Raw genomic sequence first — 15,762 nt, 5'->3', positions numbered from 1 at the left:
ACTCAAGTGATTTCGATTTATTTTGTACTATCTATACTTATTAACATTCTGTTGACCTAAAATCCTAATACATATTTATTTAAATTTGAACTTGCTATATACCAAAATTATGTTCCACCATAAACTAGAAACTGAAGGTTCCATAACAAAAGTGAGGTATATTAATTGCATCTAAAACAAATTCATACATAGTAATTAATACAATTTAGCTACCTTCTCATAACGATTTGTCCTTCATTATGATCACGGCGTACATAGGGAGGTTCGTCGGTGTCTTCTATGGGACCTAGGTCAATATCCTTTCCGAAAGGAGGTAGCGTGTCGAATTGATTGTAGTCTTCCTCGTCAACAACACTCTCCACTCCGACAATCCTTTTTTTTTCCTTGAAGAACCACGTGGCGCTCCTCCTTATTAGCCGGGTCTGGGTCATTTACATAGAAGACTTGCCTAACATCGTTCTCAAGTACGAATAGTTCTTCTCTGTATCAAACGAGTTTTTGGTCCACTATAGTTATACCGTACTTGTCGATCTTCACACCCCCTAGGAGTCTGACCCATTGGCACCGGAAAAGAGGAACCTTTAACACTCAATAGTCGATCTCCTAGATCTCCTCTACGAATCCATAGTAGGTCTCCCTATTTCCATTGCAGTCGTAGGCATCTATATGGACACCGCTATTTTGCTTGGCGCTCTTATTATCCTGAGCTCTCGTATAAAATGTATAGCCATTTATGTCATATCCTTAGAATGTGAGTATTGTAGTTGACGGTTCGTGAGCCAACACAGTCAACTGAGCACACTCTATCTGCTTATACATCACCTGTCTACGTAACCAGGTGCCAAAATGATCTCGGTGCTCTCACGCGATCCAAACATCGGACTTCCCTGGGTTTATGGTGCGTAGCATCTTCTGGTGTTCTTCGACATATGGGTCCACTACAACTGATTATTGTAGAACTGCGAAATGTGCTTGCGTGAATGAAACAGGGTTGTTAGTGTGAATGAGTTTGCACCTATCGTCCCTTTCCCCTGTAGCCTCCCCTCATGGTGAGATACAGGCACACCAATCGATTTGAGATTCATGTAGTCGACGCAGAAATCAATGACCTCCACGGTTCCCCAGTCCTTGGCCATGCAGCCTTCCAACCGATTTCGGTTACAAATATATTTCTTCAGAACTCCCATGAACCTCTCGAAACGGTACATCTAATGCAGAAACAAGGGGCCAAGAATCCATATCTCTTTCACAATGTGAACAATGAGATGCACCATGATATCAAAAAACGATGGAGGGAACAACGCCTCAAGCTGGAATAAAGTCTCGACCACGTCTTCCTGTAGCTTATCTAGCTTGGTCGGATCGATGGCTTTTTGTGATATCGCATTGAAGAACGAACATAGCTTTATGATTGGGTTTTGGACCTTCGATAGCAGAATACCACTAATTGCAATTGGAAGAATCTGTTTCATCATCACATGACAATCATGAGACTTCATGCCAGTTAATTTCAAATCTTTCATGTTTACTAGTCTCTTTATGTTGGTGGAGTAACCCGATGGAACTTTGATTCCATGCAAGCACTTGCACATTGCAATTTTCTCCGCCTTTCTCATACTGTAGCTAGCGGGACCAAGATATTTGTCGCCTTCTTCCATATCTTCGGGATGTAGATCTTGTCTGAGTTTCAAACATTTCAGATCCTTCCGTGCTTGGAGTGTATCCTTTGTTTTACCAGGTATATCTAGTAACGTACCAATCAAGCTATCACACGCATTCTTCTCAATGTGCATGACATCGATTGCGTGTCGAACCACCAAATCCATCCAATAAGCTAAGTCATAAAACATAGATTTCTTTTTTAACATAGGAGCTCTAAGATTAGTTTTTGGAACCGGTGTACTCCCGCGTCCCTTTCCAACAATAACTCTAAGTCCCTTTACCACGTCATATACCTATCTCCCAGTGCGATGCTTAGGAGGTGATCGAGTCTCAACTTTTCCATCAAAAGCTCTCATGTTGCTGCGGTACAGGTGATTCTTGCGAAGAAATTTACGATGACCTAGGTACACTATTTTTCGACTATTCTTCAGCCACAAGCTCTCTGTTTCATCCAAACAATGCACGCATGCACAGTAGCCTTTGACAGTCTGGCCCGATAGGTTGCCAAGGGCAGGCCAATCCTGAATTGTTATGAATAGCATTGCGCGTAGGGTGAAGTTCTCTCGTTTGAATGCATCCCATACATGCACACCATCGTTTCACAGTATTACATGATCTTCCATTAATGGTTTCAGGTATACATCGATATCGTTGCCAAGTTGCCTCAGCCCTGGTATCAGCACCAGCATCATAATGTACTTCCGCTTCATACACAACCAAGGAGGAAGGTTCTAGATACATAAAGTCACAGGCCAAGTGCTATGACTACTGCTCATGTTGCCGAATGGATTCATCCCATCCGTGCTCAACCAAAATCTTATATTCCTCACATCTTCTGCAAAGGGCTCCTTGTATTTCCTATCGATGTTTCTCCACTACGTAGAATCAGCAGGGTGTCTCAGTATTCCATCATCCTTGCTCTCCTCGGTGTGCCACCGCAACAGTTTAGCATGCCTTTTGTTCGCGAATAAACGCTCCAACCGGGGGACTAAAGGAAAATACCAAATCACCTTGATGGGAGGCCTTTATTCTTTCCTTCACCATCGATATCATCATGGTCACACTTGTACCGTGATGCACCACAGATGAGACATGCTTTCAAGTCTGCATGCTCTCTGTGATACAACATGCAATTATTTGTACATGCATGTATTTTCTACACTTCCAACCCCAATGGGCACACAACCTGCTTGGCCTGGTATGTGTTTTCTGGTAGCACATTTCCCTTTGGAAGCAATTTCTGCAAGAACAGTAACAACTCTGTGAAGCTTGTATCAGACCATCCGTTGCTTGCCTTCAATTGTAGCAGTGAAAGCACAGTACGCAACTTTGTGTGCTCCCTCTCACAGCCCAGGAACAATGGTATTTTAGAGTCCTCTACCATACGCTGGAACTTTTGAAACTCTCTTTCATTGGTGAAGTTCCCCTCCTCATCGCGCAACATCTGCTCCAGATCATCAGCGTCGGCGTCGGCCAACATCTCCTCTAGATCATCATCGACCAACGTATCTCTGGCAGGGGGCATATCAGTGTATTATTCAGCCGACATATCAGTGCACAAGTCTTCGTCTTCTCTGCCAATGTATTGCCCTTTCTGTACGATCTCAGCTTCACCATGCTCGGTCCAACGAGTATAGCCAGGCATAAAGCCCATTGGCATCAAGTGGGAATGTATCTACTGGGTGGTGGAAAACTGCTTCTTGTTCTCACAATCGACGCATAGAAAGCACATGTATTGAGACTATGTATTTGACTTGTGCCTCGCGGCTTGTACCAGGAAACAATCCACGCCGTTCTTGTACTCTGCGCCCATATGGCTCGCATCGTACATCCATCCTCTATCCATCTACAATTATCTCATTATTGTAAATCCAAATTCATAACATCTAGAAAATTTTACGATCACCAACAAATAAATTACCTCATCATCTCCTATCGGCAATTGGCCCGAGTTGGAGGAGCCGCCTTTTGTATGCTTTCACGTACGCTTCCGATGAGTATTTGTTGGTGTCATCCCTAAAAATTTTCTTTATTATTAAACCCTTTTGTAGGACTAATTAAGTAAAAATAAAAAAATACTCATACATAAACTTTATATATTGAAGCTTGCTAATTAAATAAAATATAAAATATATAATTGGATCTTGCTATATACCTAAATATCGTGGAGAAATTTTCTAATTCATTAAAAATCAAAATAAATACGCTCATACCTAAAGTTTTCATATAGGAGCATGCTAATTAATTAAAATATAAAAATATAATTGGATCTTGCGACATACCTAAATATCATGACTAATTTTTCTATTGCATTATAAATCAAAATAAATATGCTCATACCTAAAGTTTCAATTTAGGAGCTTGCTAAATTAATTAAAAAAATAAAATGCTCAAACCTATAGCTAATGTAAATCAATAATAAAGACAATTTCCACCATAACCTACTAATTGAAGCTTCCGTATAATAAATAAGATATAATTGCATCTACATTGTCTTAAAACATCATGGCCATAAGTGCATCTTCATCTTTTCAAAATCTAGAGCAATTTAGCAAATAAAATTCAACTAGAAATGGATTGGAGATGAAGTTACATACCTTGAAATACCAAGGGCATAAGGATTCCTCAAAATTTTGAAGCCACTAAGAACTTGGAGATCAAAAATAGCCGCCACCGAGCAAACAAAGCTCCTCTCTGTTGTGTGCTCGGACTTGGGAAAGGAGAGGGCGGCTTTTATATAGTCGAGCCATCACTGCCGGCTCATATAACAAGCCGACAGTGATGCCCTGCTATCACTGTCGGTCGGTGGATTAAACCAACAGTGAAGATAGAGCAGGACATCACTGCCGGTAGTGATGCTCTTATCACTGTCGGTTCGTAAGTCACGATGACTGTATTTTTCCCACGCGACTTATGAACCAGCAGTGATTCTCTATCACTGCTGGCCCATTAGAAACTGGCAGTGATGAGCCGGTATATATATTTTACTCAATTTATATTACAACTAACACTATGTGGAGCCCACACGCATAGTGTAACTGAGATGGGTGTTTGTTTATTTTTCAATTTGTATTATAACCGACATGCCATGGAGTTGGACATATGGGATTACCAAATAAAGATGATTTGTCAAATTTCCTTTGACATGGATGGTGTAATTCGTGGTATGGTATTTGCGTGTGTGAGCATCGAACCCAAGTACTAGTGTAGCAAATATGAAACTTTGATGATAAAATTATTATAGGCATGTCTCAGTTTGTATTATCGTAAGGACCAAGTGAAAACTTAAGATTAAAGTCTCTCTTTAGCTCTTATCCACTAACTAGATCAAATAGAGAACCATAACATCCCTTATGTATATTAATAAGAAAACAGTGCATAACAATATCACATACATGAACAATATTGAACATCCTAAGCTTGTATCTAACATAGGTGCACTACTAGAAAAACTATTTTTCAACACACTTAGGGTGTCTTTCCATATACGGTTTATATAAAAACTCATCTGAGCAGTTTGCGGCGACCCCCTGCGATTTTGGACCGCTTGTAGTAATAAATTTTCACAGCAGTTGCTTACGTCAATCGCCTTAAAAAATAGTTTGATTTTCAAAGGTGATTGCTTATGTGAACCGTCTATGTAAAAGATCATTTTCACATGTCCTTATGTGAACCACTTGTGAAAATAAGAACTACATATGTAAAATGTTATTTCCACAGGCGATTCTTTATGTGAACCGTCTATAAAAATAGGGTGATTAACACAGATGATTTACATAAGAAATTATTTATAGTAATGATTATTTTCACATATTGTTCTTTATGTGAACCACCTGTAGAAATAGAGAGAGTTTGTCCCCATCCGAGTTAGTATGAAAAAGCTATAATTTTTTTAAGATAAGATCTGAAAATAGATGACAGTTTATTTTAAAAAAATCATAACTTTTAATATCTTCTATAATTCTATCACAGAAATATTAGTGATACTAATAGCATAGACAATCTTTTTAATATCTTCTATATGAAAAATCAAACGATTATTTGGAAATCTAAATACTGCTCTACTGCTATTTGTCAGGTTTTACTTTTTCCCTTCTCGTTAAAGAAATGTTACGCTCTACTGCTGATATAGCATATACACGATTAAGAAAGGAAAGATCATGCCTTGCACTTGCAGCTGAGATTCTGAGAAAGCGGCGGAGGATTGGAGGAAGCGGCGCCCAACACGAACTGCTCTCCGGGTGATATTGCGCGAGGCGATGAGGTGCTGCGACCCGCGGGACAACGGCGACGGCGCGTAGGGGCCGCCGGCCGCCGCGTGAGCGTGACGAAGGCCGATCATCATCTATCTATTCGTCTTTCCGTCCAGCCGCCTCCTGATCCGGATCGTTCTGGCTCGTGTTATTGGGCTGTGATGGTTGCTAGCCGCCTCCTCCTTGATGGGCTGTGGTTGTTGAATGGTTGCTGGGCTGCGCGGCTGGGCCTGAGGGTGGTGAACGAATTTGGCCTTCCTTCAATTATTGCCCGAGTCTATCTTTTCTCAACCGCAAAAACAGTTACACATGCACCTTTCACAATTGGCCCAACGGGGTGTACATATTAAACACTGATTTTGTTGGGTCCGGTTGCCAGTGCACCTTGGCTCATTGGGCTTCGCCCATGACCCGGAGCCTGGTGTCATAACCAACTCGGAGTCTTCAGTGTAACCTATCCGAAATGAATCTGTCATGTACTCGGTAGGATACTTCCTAATTAAGGAAAATTTCCTTTTACAATATGATGAACTGTCATAATATCATTACTTCTCTTATTTACCTAATGGTGGTCGAGGAACTTGCCGTATTAGGCTAGGGGCACGCGTGTGACAGACACCCTGTCTTAGGGTATGCCATATTTATGTGATTATAGTAATTTAATAACTACATATTCCTTGTCAATCATTATCCGAATAAGCCAACACATGATCTAGTCCAAACCAATATTTCCAACTCATTGTGTGTCATTTTTTACTACCCTATTATGTTTGCCAATATATGCACAAAATAAGTTTGTCATTCTAGCAACACAATTAGTTTTTTCTACTTTTCTTTTTCCTTATATATGTTAATGGTTTTACAGTTTATTTCATGGTGCATGAAAATTATTTCAAAGGTATTACTGCCAGCTAGACTTGAACAAATTCGAGAACAGCTTGCCTTCTTTGTGATGTTCCTTGTAAAAAAAATAAGGGTGAGTTCCATGAACCAGATAACTAGAGGCAGTGGCAGAGGCATGATTAAATTTAAGGTATAGCGGAGTTGGTAGTATAGACAATAAAATATGATGTAAAATAAAAGTAATCCACATAGTAATAAAATTATATGGCACTTGATAGAATCATCAAGTAAAATCCACATAGAAACATGATAAAATAAAAGTAGGGCATTAAAAAAATACCTCACTAAACGAAGATTATATGATAATTGATTACCAATTTATCAAATATATATTAACTTGTCAAACATAGAAATGACCTACCAACATAGACTAAACACCATAGATAAATTAGTATTTAGTAGTGTCATGTTTGGGATAGAAACCATATAACATGCAAGTGAAGACAAAAGATATACTGGTAATGAAGCTTTAATTGTGTCTAGAGACCTAGGCAATGATGCCTACCTTTATTTTGAATTTCTTTCTTAAGTTTACCAAGATCAAGTCCTTCAAATATCACCTTTGTAACTATTATGTTTGCCAATATATGCACAAAATAAGTTTGTCATTCTAGCAACACAATTTTTTTTTCTACTTTTCTTTTTCCTTATATATGTTAATGGTTTTACAGTTTATTTCATGGTGCATGAAAATTCTTTCAAAGGTATTACTGCCAACTAAACTGGAACAAATTCGAGAACAGCTTGCCTTCTTTGTGATGTTCCTTGTAAAAGAAAAATAAGGGTGAGTTCCATGACCCAAATAACTAGAGGTAGTAGCAGAGGCATTATTAAATTTAAGTATAGCGGTCGGTAGTATAGACAATAAAATATGATGTAAAATAAAAGTAATCCATATAGTAATAAAATTATATGGCACTTGATAGAATCACCAAGTAAAATCCACATAGAAACATGATAAAATAAAAGTAGGGCATTAAAAAAATACCTCACTAAACGAAGATTATATGACAATTGATTATCAATTTATCAAATATATATTAACTTGTCAAACAAAGAAATGACCTACCAACGTAGACTAAACACCATAGATAAATTAGTATTTAGTAGTGTCATGTTGGGAATAGAAACATGCAAGTGAAGACAAAAGATATACTAGTATTGAAGCTTTAATTGTGTCTAGAGACCTAGGCAATGATGCCTACCTTTATTTTGAATTTCTTTCTTAATTTTACCAAGATCAAGTCCTTCAAATATCCCTATCTTCATGTAGTACGCCATCAAGTCATTAAACCAAGCATCAGACATCTTATTGCACACTCGGCAGGCACGTAATATGTAACTTGTAAGGCCTCAGAGTCAATGCCACTTGGGCCGGCAAAATCTAGCTATGTCTAGTGCCATAGCTTGCCATATTGGTACCTCCACCTTTGCCTATAGGATTTGATTGTAAAATTTCGTGTTCTTATATTTATTTGTCATGTGACTTATGTGAATGACTGAAATAATATATGACTGCTTCTATGTAATAATGTACTTTGTAACTGTTTTGTGTTGTTACATCTGAGATTTTGAAACATATGATGCACCACATACTTTGTAAATTGAATGTGATATGTGAATTCTATGTTCTAGCATAATTATCTGTGGTTTTGATTATGTGCAGAGGGCATGACTAGCTAAAATACATAAATTCCAAATGGGTGGTGGGATATCACATACAGTTCTTCCAATAACCGTCTAACATACTTGACACATAGCATCTCAGATACTTCATATTAAAAAAGAATTTATAATATTTACTATCATTGGTGGTTCTACAACCATCAACGATAATTAGAGATTGATCTATGATGGTTTGTAAACCGTTTGTGATGACGGTTCTGAAGATGAAGGTTCATTTTTGTATTTGATATCGGTGTAAAGTCTGGCACCTGAATTCTGATGGACTGGATGTGCATCCCTACTTTTAGTCATCTGCTGCTGCTTCTGGTAAACCTGGGTGGCAACGCTCGAACAAATGAAAAGTTGGAGGCTAGGCGGCAGAGGTTGTGAAGATTGAATATTGTTGTGAATTCTGATTGACTCAGATCCCGTTCTATTGATTGAAATAGATGGGTCGTCATAATACTTATCTACAGACGTGTAATTTCGTGCTATGTGCTAATGTTAAATGCCACACAAGAGATTGATTTCATGAACTCAATAGGTGACATGACATTTAAAATTTTCACTATCTCAAAACGGATTATTACAGATGGATTTTAAACTCTATCACTGATGATTATAGGTTTTATCTCTACAAAAGTGTGTGTAATATCGACATTGTTACAAATAATTTCAAAACCATATGTAATAGAGTTATACACAGACGGATTTTCTATAAAATAGTCTATGCGTAATGAGGATCCCGTTTGTGAGTAGTTAGAGTCAAAGACGGTTTTTGTTGAAAATTATTTATGTTAATTGTCACAGATAGAGTTTTTTTTTTAAAAAAAAATCGTCTATGTAACCATTTCCCTCCTAAAAGCAAAATTTGCTTTGTGGTTGTCCTCATGATAATACACACTTCATGATTCATAAATTAAACAATACATTGACACATTATTCAGAATATCATTCACGTATTGTTCATAACATCCATCACATATTGTTCAGACCATAAAACACATACATTTATATATAACAAGGGTTAAGAACATCACACATGGTTCAGAACAAATAAATAGCTAGCCTAACACAATCCCTAGCTATACATAATTGGCAACGTTGTCTTCCAAAACGACGCGGTGATAGACATTATGGTGACGCCATCTTCTAGAAGGATGAAAAGTGATTGACAAACTTTGATCGATCGACACCGTCTTCCAAAAAGACAAGATGATTGAAATCATCTCAACCTCTTGCGTTTAGCAAAATGTCCACCCAAGCATCATCTTTGATCAGCAACTCGCAGTAATCTGGATTAGGCTCCACCTGACTAGCTTATGTTTGAGCCAAAACCAGATTACGTTCACTACTACAAAAATTACTTTTCAGAACATCCAGGGTGTCTTTCCACATGCGGCTCATATGATAAACCGCCTAAACAGTTGGCAGGGTCCCTCTGTGGTTACGGGCCACCTGTCGAAATAAATTTCTATAGATGACTGCTTATGATAGTTGCTTGTGTTAATCATATGATTTCTAGAGATGGTTCCTTATGTAAATAGCCTGTGTAAAAGGTTATTTTTGGAGACAGATTCTTATGTGAACCGCATCTGGTAATAGATGACAACTTAACTTAAAGTATTTACAATTTTTTTCATACGAAGTGGGATGAGGACAAATTTTAAATGAAAATTATAGCCCTCGACGAGATATACAACTTCGTGGTTGAAAACATTTTCATTTGAAGTCATAGATGTCCAAATAATCGTTTGTAGTTTCAGACATAAGAGATCAAAAACATTGTATATGTTATTAGTATCACTAGTATTCTACAGTGAAATGGTAATGACGTATCGCGCGAGCTCTGTGTTCGAATGCTATGAACTGCACACGTGCGTATTTCATGCGAAAAATCGTGTGACTTGTGATATGCGACGGCACTACTGTAGGGACTGTCTAGCAGGGCAAAAAAAATTTAATTTTTTTTGGCCAAAAAATGTCGATTTTGGGACCGACTACTAAAGGTGGTCGGCTTACGGAACCACCTGTGGAAATGAGAACTACCATAGGCGGTTTCTTAAGTGAACCGTCTCTAGTAATCGGTTCTATTTCCATATGCCTTGGCTAAACGCCTCTGTAAATGGTTACGACCCGCCTCTAAAAACATTTTTTTAGTAGTGGTTGCTACCAAACCGCTAGCTATAGTTTAGCAAGAAATACATGTTCAAACCTATCTTGTTGTTGACGAAAATATCTCTATAGTAAAGAACAATAATAGAGAAATTTTCATATAGAAGAACATAATAGAGAACGTGATTCACATTATACACAGGGTCCATAGAGGGGGTTTTCATAGCAGCGGAGAACACGAATTCTACTCGGCCGAAGTCAACGCCAAGCATCCACACTGTCGAAGCATGTATAGGGACAACCTCATTTTGCCACTGTCCGATTACTGTGAACTGCGTCATTGCAGATCTACGACGAAAACAAGATATTGTCATCTGTTACACAGATCGAAGCAATTAAAATCTAACAAACCTTAACTAAATCGCGATAGGAACTATATGATAATCATCTTAGTGCAGTGAAAGGGATTCAACCCTAAGATCTCACTTCTTTGACACTAGGATGTCGAGTGAGGACGACTCTTCTCAATGCAGTAGGAGATATGAACACTAGGATAGTGAGTAAGAAAGAAGAACACTTCTCGTCGATTTATATTGAGGGAAGACGAGTAGGTTATGTATATAGGAAGCCAAAAAAGCCTGAGGAGACGAGCATGATGTGTGTGTATGAAACCAAAAGAGCTTGGAGAGACAAGCCATCAAATTTGAAAAAGTTCACAGATCTTCAAATATAGGCGTGTTTTCATAAAATCCATTTGTGTTTATCGTATAGATAAAGATGGATCTTATAAGAAACTATTTGTAATAATATCACATATGAGTTTTTCTAAACGCTATCTGTTTCCGTCTGATAGAAACAGATAAATTTGTAAAAACCGTCTGTGAGTTTAGTCCTAACTAAATGGCTCTCTTGTTATAATCATATCTGTCTTGACAACCGTTTGATGATATTTTATCGGTAGCGGATAAAAAAAACCGCGAGTGATATACCTTTTGTTTTCACTTATTACATGGTAATTTGCTGTGATAACAACAGTTAATTAAATTAAAATAGTTGAAAAGCAGGGACCGAGTTTACATTTTATTCCTCCTGGATCACAACGTTACATTCATTGCACAATGCCACGAAAAGTAAAACCATGAAGAAACAATTAGAAACAACGCATAGGGCTGAATGCCCAACTAGGTACCTCCTCGCTAGTTCATTCTGGAACTATGGCAGACACTGCCGCCCAGGTCTCCCGGTAGAGCTGCTTCCTCATATCGGCGTGCACCATCCCGTCACTGCTGGTCCACTCGTCGACGAGCTTCTGTGCCTCTCGCAGCACATCATCCGGGCTGCCTGCTTCACAGTCGGCGACATACCAACGCCTCATCCAGTTTCCAGAGTGGCTCCGTGACTTGAGCGTCGTCAGCGTGTACCATCGGTCCGTCTTCTCCCGTATCAGAGCTCCGATATGTGGATGCACGGCGACGCCTTCCTTCACCATACCAAGACTGTAGCTTGCCTCACTAAGGACAACAAGGTCATCGTGCGCGAGCGCAAGGGCCAGCCCCAGGGACGCCGCGTTGCCCGTCGCCGCGCACACCGTCAGCATCGGCATGGCCAGGAGCTCCTTTATCACCGCAGCCATGCGGTCGGCTAGGACACTGGCTTTCTCGGCGACCGTCATCTCCATGCTTGCCCGGGCATGCTCGTAGTAGTCGATGCCGTTGCAGAAGGAGCCCGTCGATGACGAGGTGATGAGGCCACGGCATGGCTCCACCGCTGCGAGCTTACGGATCTCGGCAAGCTTGTGGTGGAGCTCATCGAGAGCCTCCATGGTTAGGTAGTGATCATCGCCTCCCCCAGTGAGCTTCAGATGGACGACACCGTTGGTCTTCACCCACTCGCAGAAGGAGGACATTGTCAATTGTTGGTTGCTACTTTCTAGCTCCCCACTATGCCAGCTAAAAGGACATCATGCTTCAACTATATAAAAAAAACAACGGTGTAGTTCCTCTCTCAGTTCACTGATGTGTAAATATACAAATAAAAAAGATTGCACGCTGTTGGGATATGCCGTCTCGTCGTCGCTCGCCATCCGCTGGATTCGCTGACGGGATCCGGTAGCCACATGATATACTACAAAGTAGCCCAACGCAGAAGATCCTTATGGTGATGATGTCATCGCTGATGGCATCTGAGTTACTGTTATTTTCGGCTGAAATTTGCTATGTGCACCCACAGCATACAGGAAGTTTATTATTCCTTCATAATCTGCCATATTTTTTATCTGCAATTTTTCTCCACCACGTCATCCACTAAATTTGACATTGTGAAGTTCGATAGCAAGATCAGTATCTCCATATAACATATTCAGATGAAGATTGTTCTCACATAAGTTGACTTTGAAAAGCGTTAGATGTAGAACCTACGGGCATGCTATATGATAAATAGGAGAAATTAGTTAAAAAAGGTCTCTCCATCATACAATTTTGTTTGTCTACAGATATTCTGCGCGAAGTCATTAACGAGACGACTCCCGCCTCATCATGGCGAAGCTACATACGTTATACATGAAAAAAAGCCTTGCCAATAAATTGCGTCTGAAAGACATTTGTACACGATTCGTATGGCAGAAGGTACCTATATCCAATCATATCTAAATGAGTTTAATTCACTATCATTGACATTGAGAAGTTGGATCTAAAAATTGATGATGAGGATAAGGTTATTCTTTTGATTGTCTCTTTGTCTGCTACCTTTAAGCACTTTAAAGAAATTGTGTTTTATGGCAATTATGATACCCATAGTTTTCATAATGTTAAACTAAATTTGTTGGCTAAGGAGAAGTTAATGATGAGTGTTTAGTTGTTAGAGGTAGATCATCAAATAAAGATAATTATTATAGAATAAAGTTTAGATCTAAATCAAGAGACCATAAATACAGATTGTTTTGCTATTACTGTAAGAAAGACAATCGTGATATTTCTCAATATTTAAGGTTAAAAAAGAAGGAAGAAAGGAGTAAAACTCAAAAAGAAAAATCTGCTGAGGCTAGTTTTGTTGCAAATAAATCTAATTATGAGACTCTAATCAGCACTGCTAATTAATTAGAGAAATCTTACTGATGAGGCTACTTTTGTTGCAAATAAATCTAATTATGAGACTCTAATTAGCACTGCTAATTAATTAGAGAAATCTTATTGATTTGACATAGTTTCTATATCTATTATTCGTGAAACATGATCATCAAAAATACTTGTGTTAATATAGAAATCATTATGGTCTTAAAAATCTTAAAAAATAATATAAAACCGGAAACCATTTAAAATAATATCATAATTTAAACAATACACTTCAGGAACAAGTCACATATTGACTCATCAAAGTATTTGGTAATAATTTAAGGAATACTATTTTATTCAAAAATACATAAATATATATGTGATACAATCATCCTCATAATTGCCTCTAGGGTACGTCATTAACAGATGTACCAACAGCTATATGGATGAACTATTGCATCTGAATAATTTTCGTTCTTGTTTTGATACCAGTAGGACAGCATGGCCGCCGGAATCACTAGTTAATTGTGGTCGCCAAGGAATTGGGAAACAGCCTTCCACGACTCTGGAAAGAAGCTCTTGCGGGTGGTGATGTAGTCCCTGCCGTCGCCGATTTTGCCGATTCTAACTTCAACGATGTGAATGGCCTCCTTCATCACCTCCTCTTTGTCATCACAGATGCCATCATAGATATCCCAGTATTTCATCCGGGACCCCTTCATGGCCTCCGAGCAGAGCAACAATGACGAACTGGCCAGAGGATAGGGCACCTTGTCCCGCAGCAGCGCCCCGACGTACGGAGGCAGGTTGTCGTGCCCATCCCGAACCTCGGGCATCTCGATCGTGGCCTCCTTCAGAGTGGCCGTGTCGTCGTGCGCCATCACGAGCGCCAGGGCCAGGGATGACTTGACGTCGCCGGTGACCGCAGCGGCCGTCGGGAACGGCATCTCAAACAGCAGGCGCAGCACCTCGGCCATGCGGTACGACAGCTCGTCGACCGTCGGCTGGGACAGCGCGCCGTAGTCAACGCCGTGACAGAACGCGCCGCCCGAGCAGGTGGTGATGAGGCCCTTGCTCCACGGCCTGGCCCGCCTGCGGATCTCCTCGAATTTTTGCTTGAGATCCGCCATGGACTGCAGGGTGAGGTAGTTGTGACCGCCGTCGCCGCCATCGAGGGTCAGGACGAAGATGCCGTCCTTCACAGTGAACTCGCAAAAGCCCATAGCGATCAGCGGTGACGGAGACAGAAAACGCCTAGGATCTAGATTATATATTGTGCTTATGGCTGCTCAAATAGCCATAAATAATCAGAACTGCATTTGCCTAGGATTAAAATAGCTAGCCAGTTTACTTAACCTCTCGTTCGAGATTTGGTGTGTTTGTTCACTGTTTGGTGAAGTTTTTATGCACTAAATGTTTTAAAATTAACAGGACACAATTAATTTGACTCTTAGAGTACGCAACAACGTTATAATAGATCTACTAGCAACGTAAATAAATACTAGATAGATAGACAAACAACATAATACATATATCATAATTACACATGAATTAACTTACAGTGGATCTCACTAGGTGGAAGACGAATAAATAAAAAAGTCGATGTAGATGTCGCAAAGGAAGTCACAGGAGTGGTCGTGCTGGTGTGCTTCTCAAAAACCTGATCGTCGGTCCCTCGTGCAGGCATCATATCACCGGCATCGGCTCGGAGACGCCACTTACCCTTGATCTGTTGCACGACAGAGAGAGAGGCGGAAAAACTCGGAATAGATGTGTGCAACAGAAACTGAAGAACATAGTTCTAGTTGTTGTCTATCTTCCCTCATCTGCATGACGTCTCCTATTATATAGAGAAGGAGATAACTCCCATAATATCGAACTACCAGATATCCCAAGAACCACTCTATAATATCTCTCAAATGTAGAACCGACGGATCATCACATGCGGCGTGCTTATCCCACCACGTGACCATGTGGCACCCTAGATGTTGATGATGTGGTATTTTCACACGAGTGGTGAAAAAGAAGATGCCCAACTGAACATACAATTCATCACGACGTGATCACATCACAAGTCACATTAATCATGCGACAAAACATGAAACTCACGTGCA

The 15,762-nt window shown here is 39.7% G+C and overlaps 2 protein-coding genes across 2 annotated transcripts; both read right to left on the bottom strand.

Moving 5' to 3' along the window:
* Positions 1-11,606: 11,606 nt before the first annotated feature.
* LOC133923767 (uncharacterized) lies at positions 11,607-12,552 on the bottom strand (the record flags this gene model as incomplete). Its single annotated transcript, XM_062369028.1, has 1 exon — positions 11,607-12,552. A coding segment is annotated over one exon (753 nt), but the record flags the coding sequence as incomplete, so codon positions are not given.
* A 1,617-nt stretch (positions 12,553-14,169) lies between these two features.
* LOC133923766 (enoyl-CoA delta isomerase 1, peroxisomal-like) lies at positions 14,170-14,871 on the bottom strand. Its single transcript, XM_062369027.1, has one exon. The coding sequence runs from the start codon at positions 14,869-14,871 to the stop codon at positions 14,170-14,172; it is 702 nt and encodes a 233-aa protein (XP_062225011.1).
* Positions 14,872-15,762: the final 891 nt, after the last annotated feature.

Source organism: Phragmites australis, chromosome 7 (assembly GCF_958298935.1).
Source record: "Phragmites australis chromosome 7, lpPhrAust1.1, whole genome shotgun sequence".
Lineage (NCBI taxonomy): Eukaryota > Viridiplantae > Streptophyta > Magnoliopsida > Poales > Poaceae > Phragmites > Phragmites australis.
The sequence above is the reverse complement of the archived record's forward strand: the minus strand, read 5'-3'. Positions and strand labels throughout refer to the sequence as shown.

Coding starts and splice junctions, on each gene's coding strand:
- LOC133923766 (XM_062369027.1), bottom strand. CDS start 14,871: ATGGGCTTTTGCGAGTTCACTGTGAAGGACGGCATCTTCGTCCTGACC.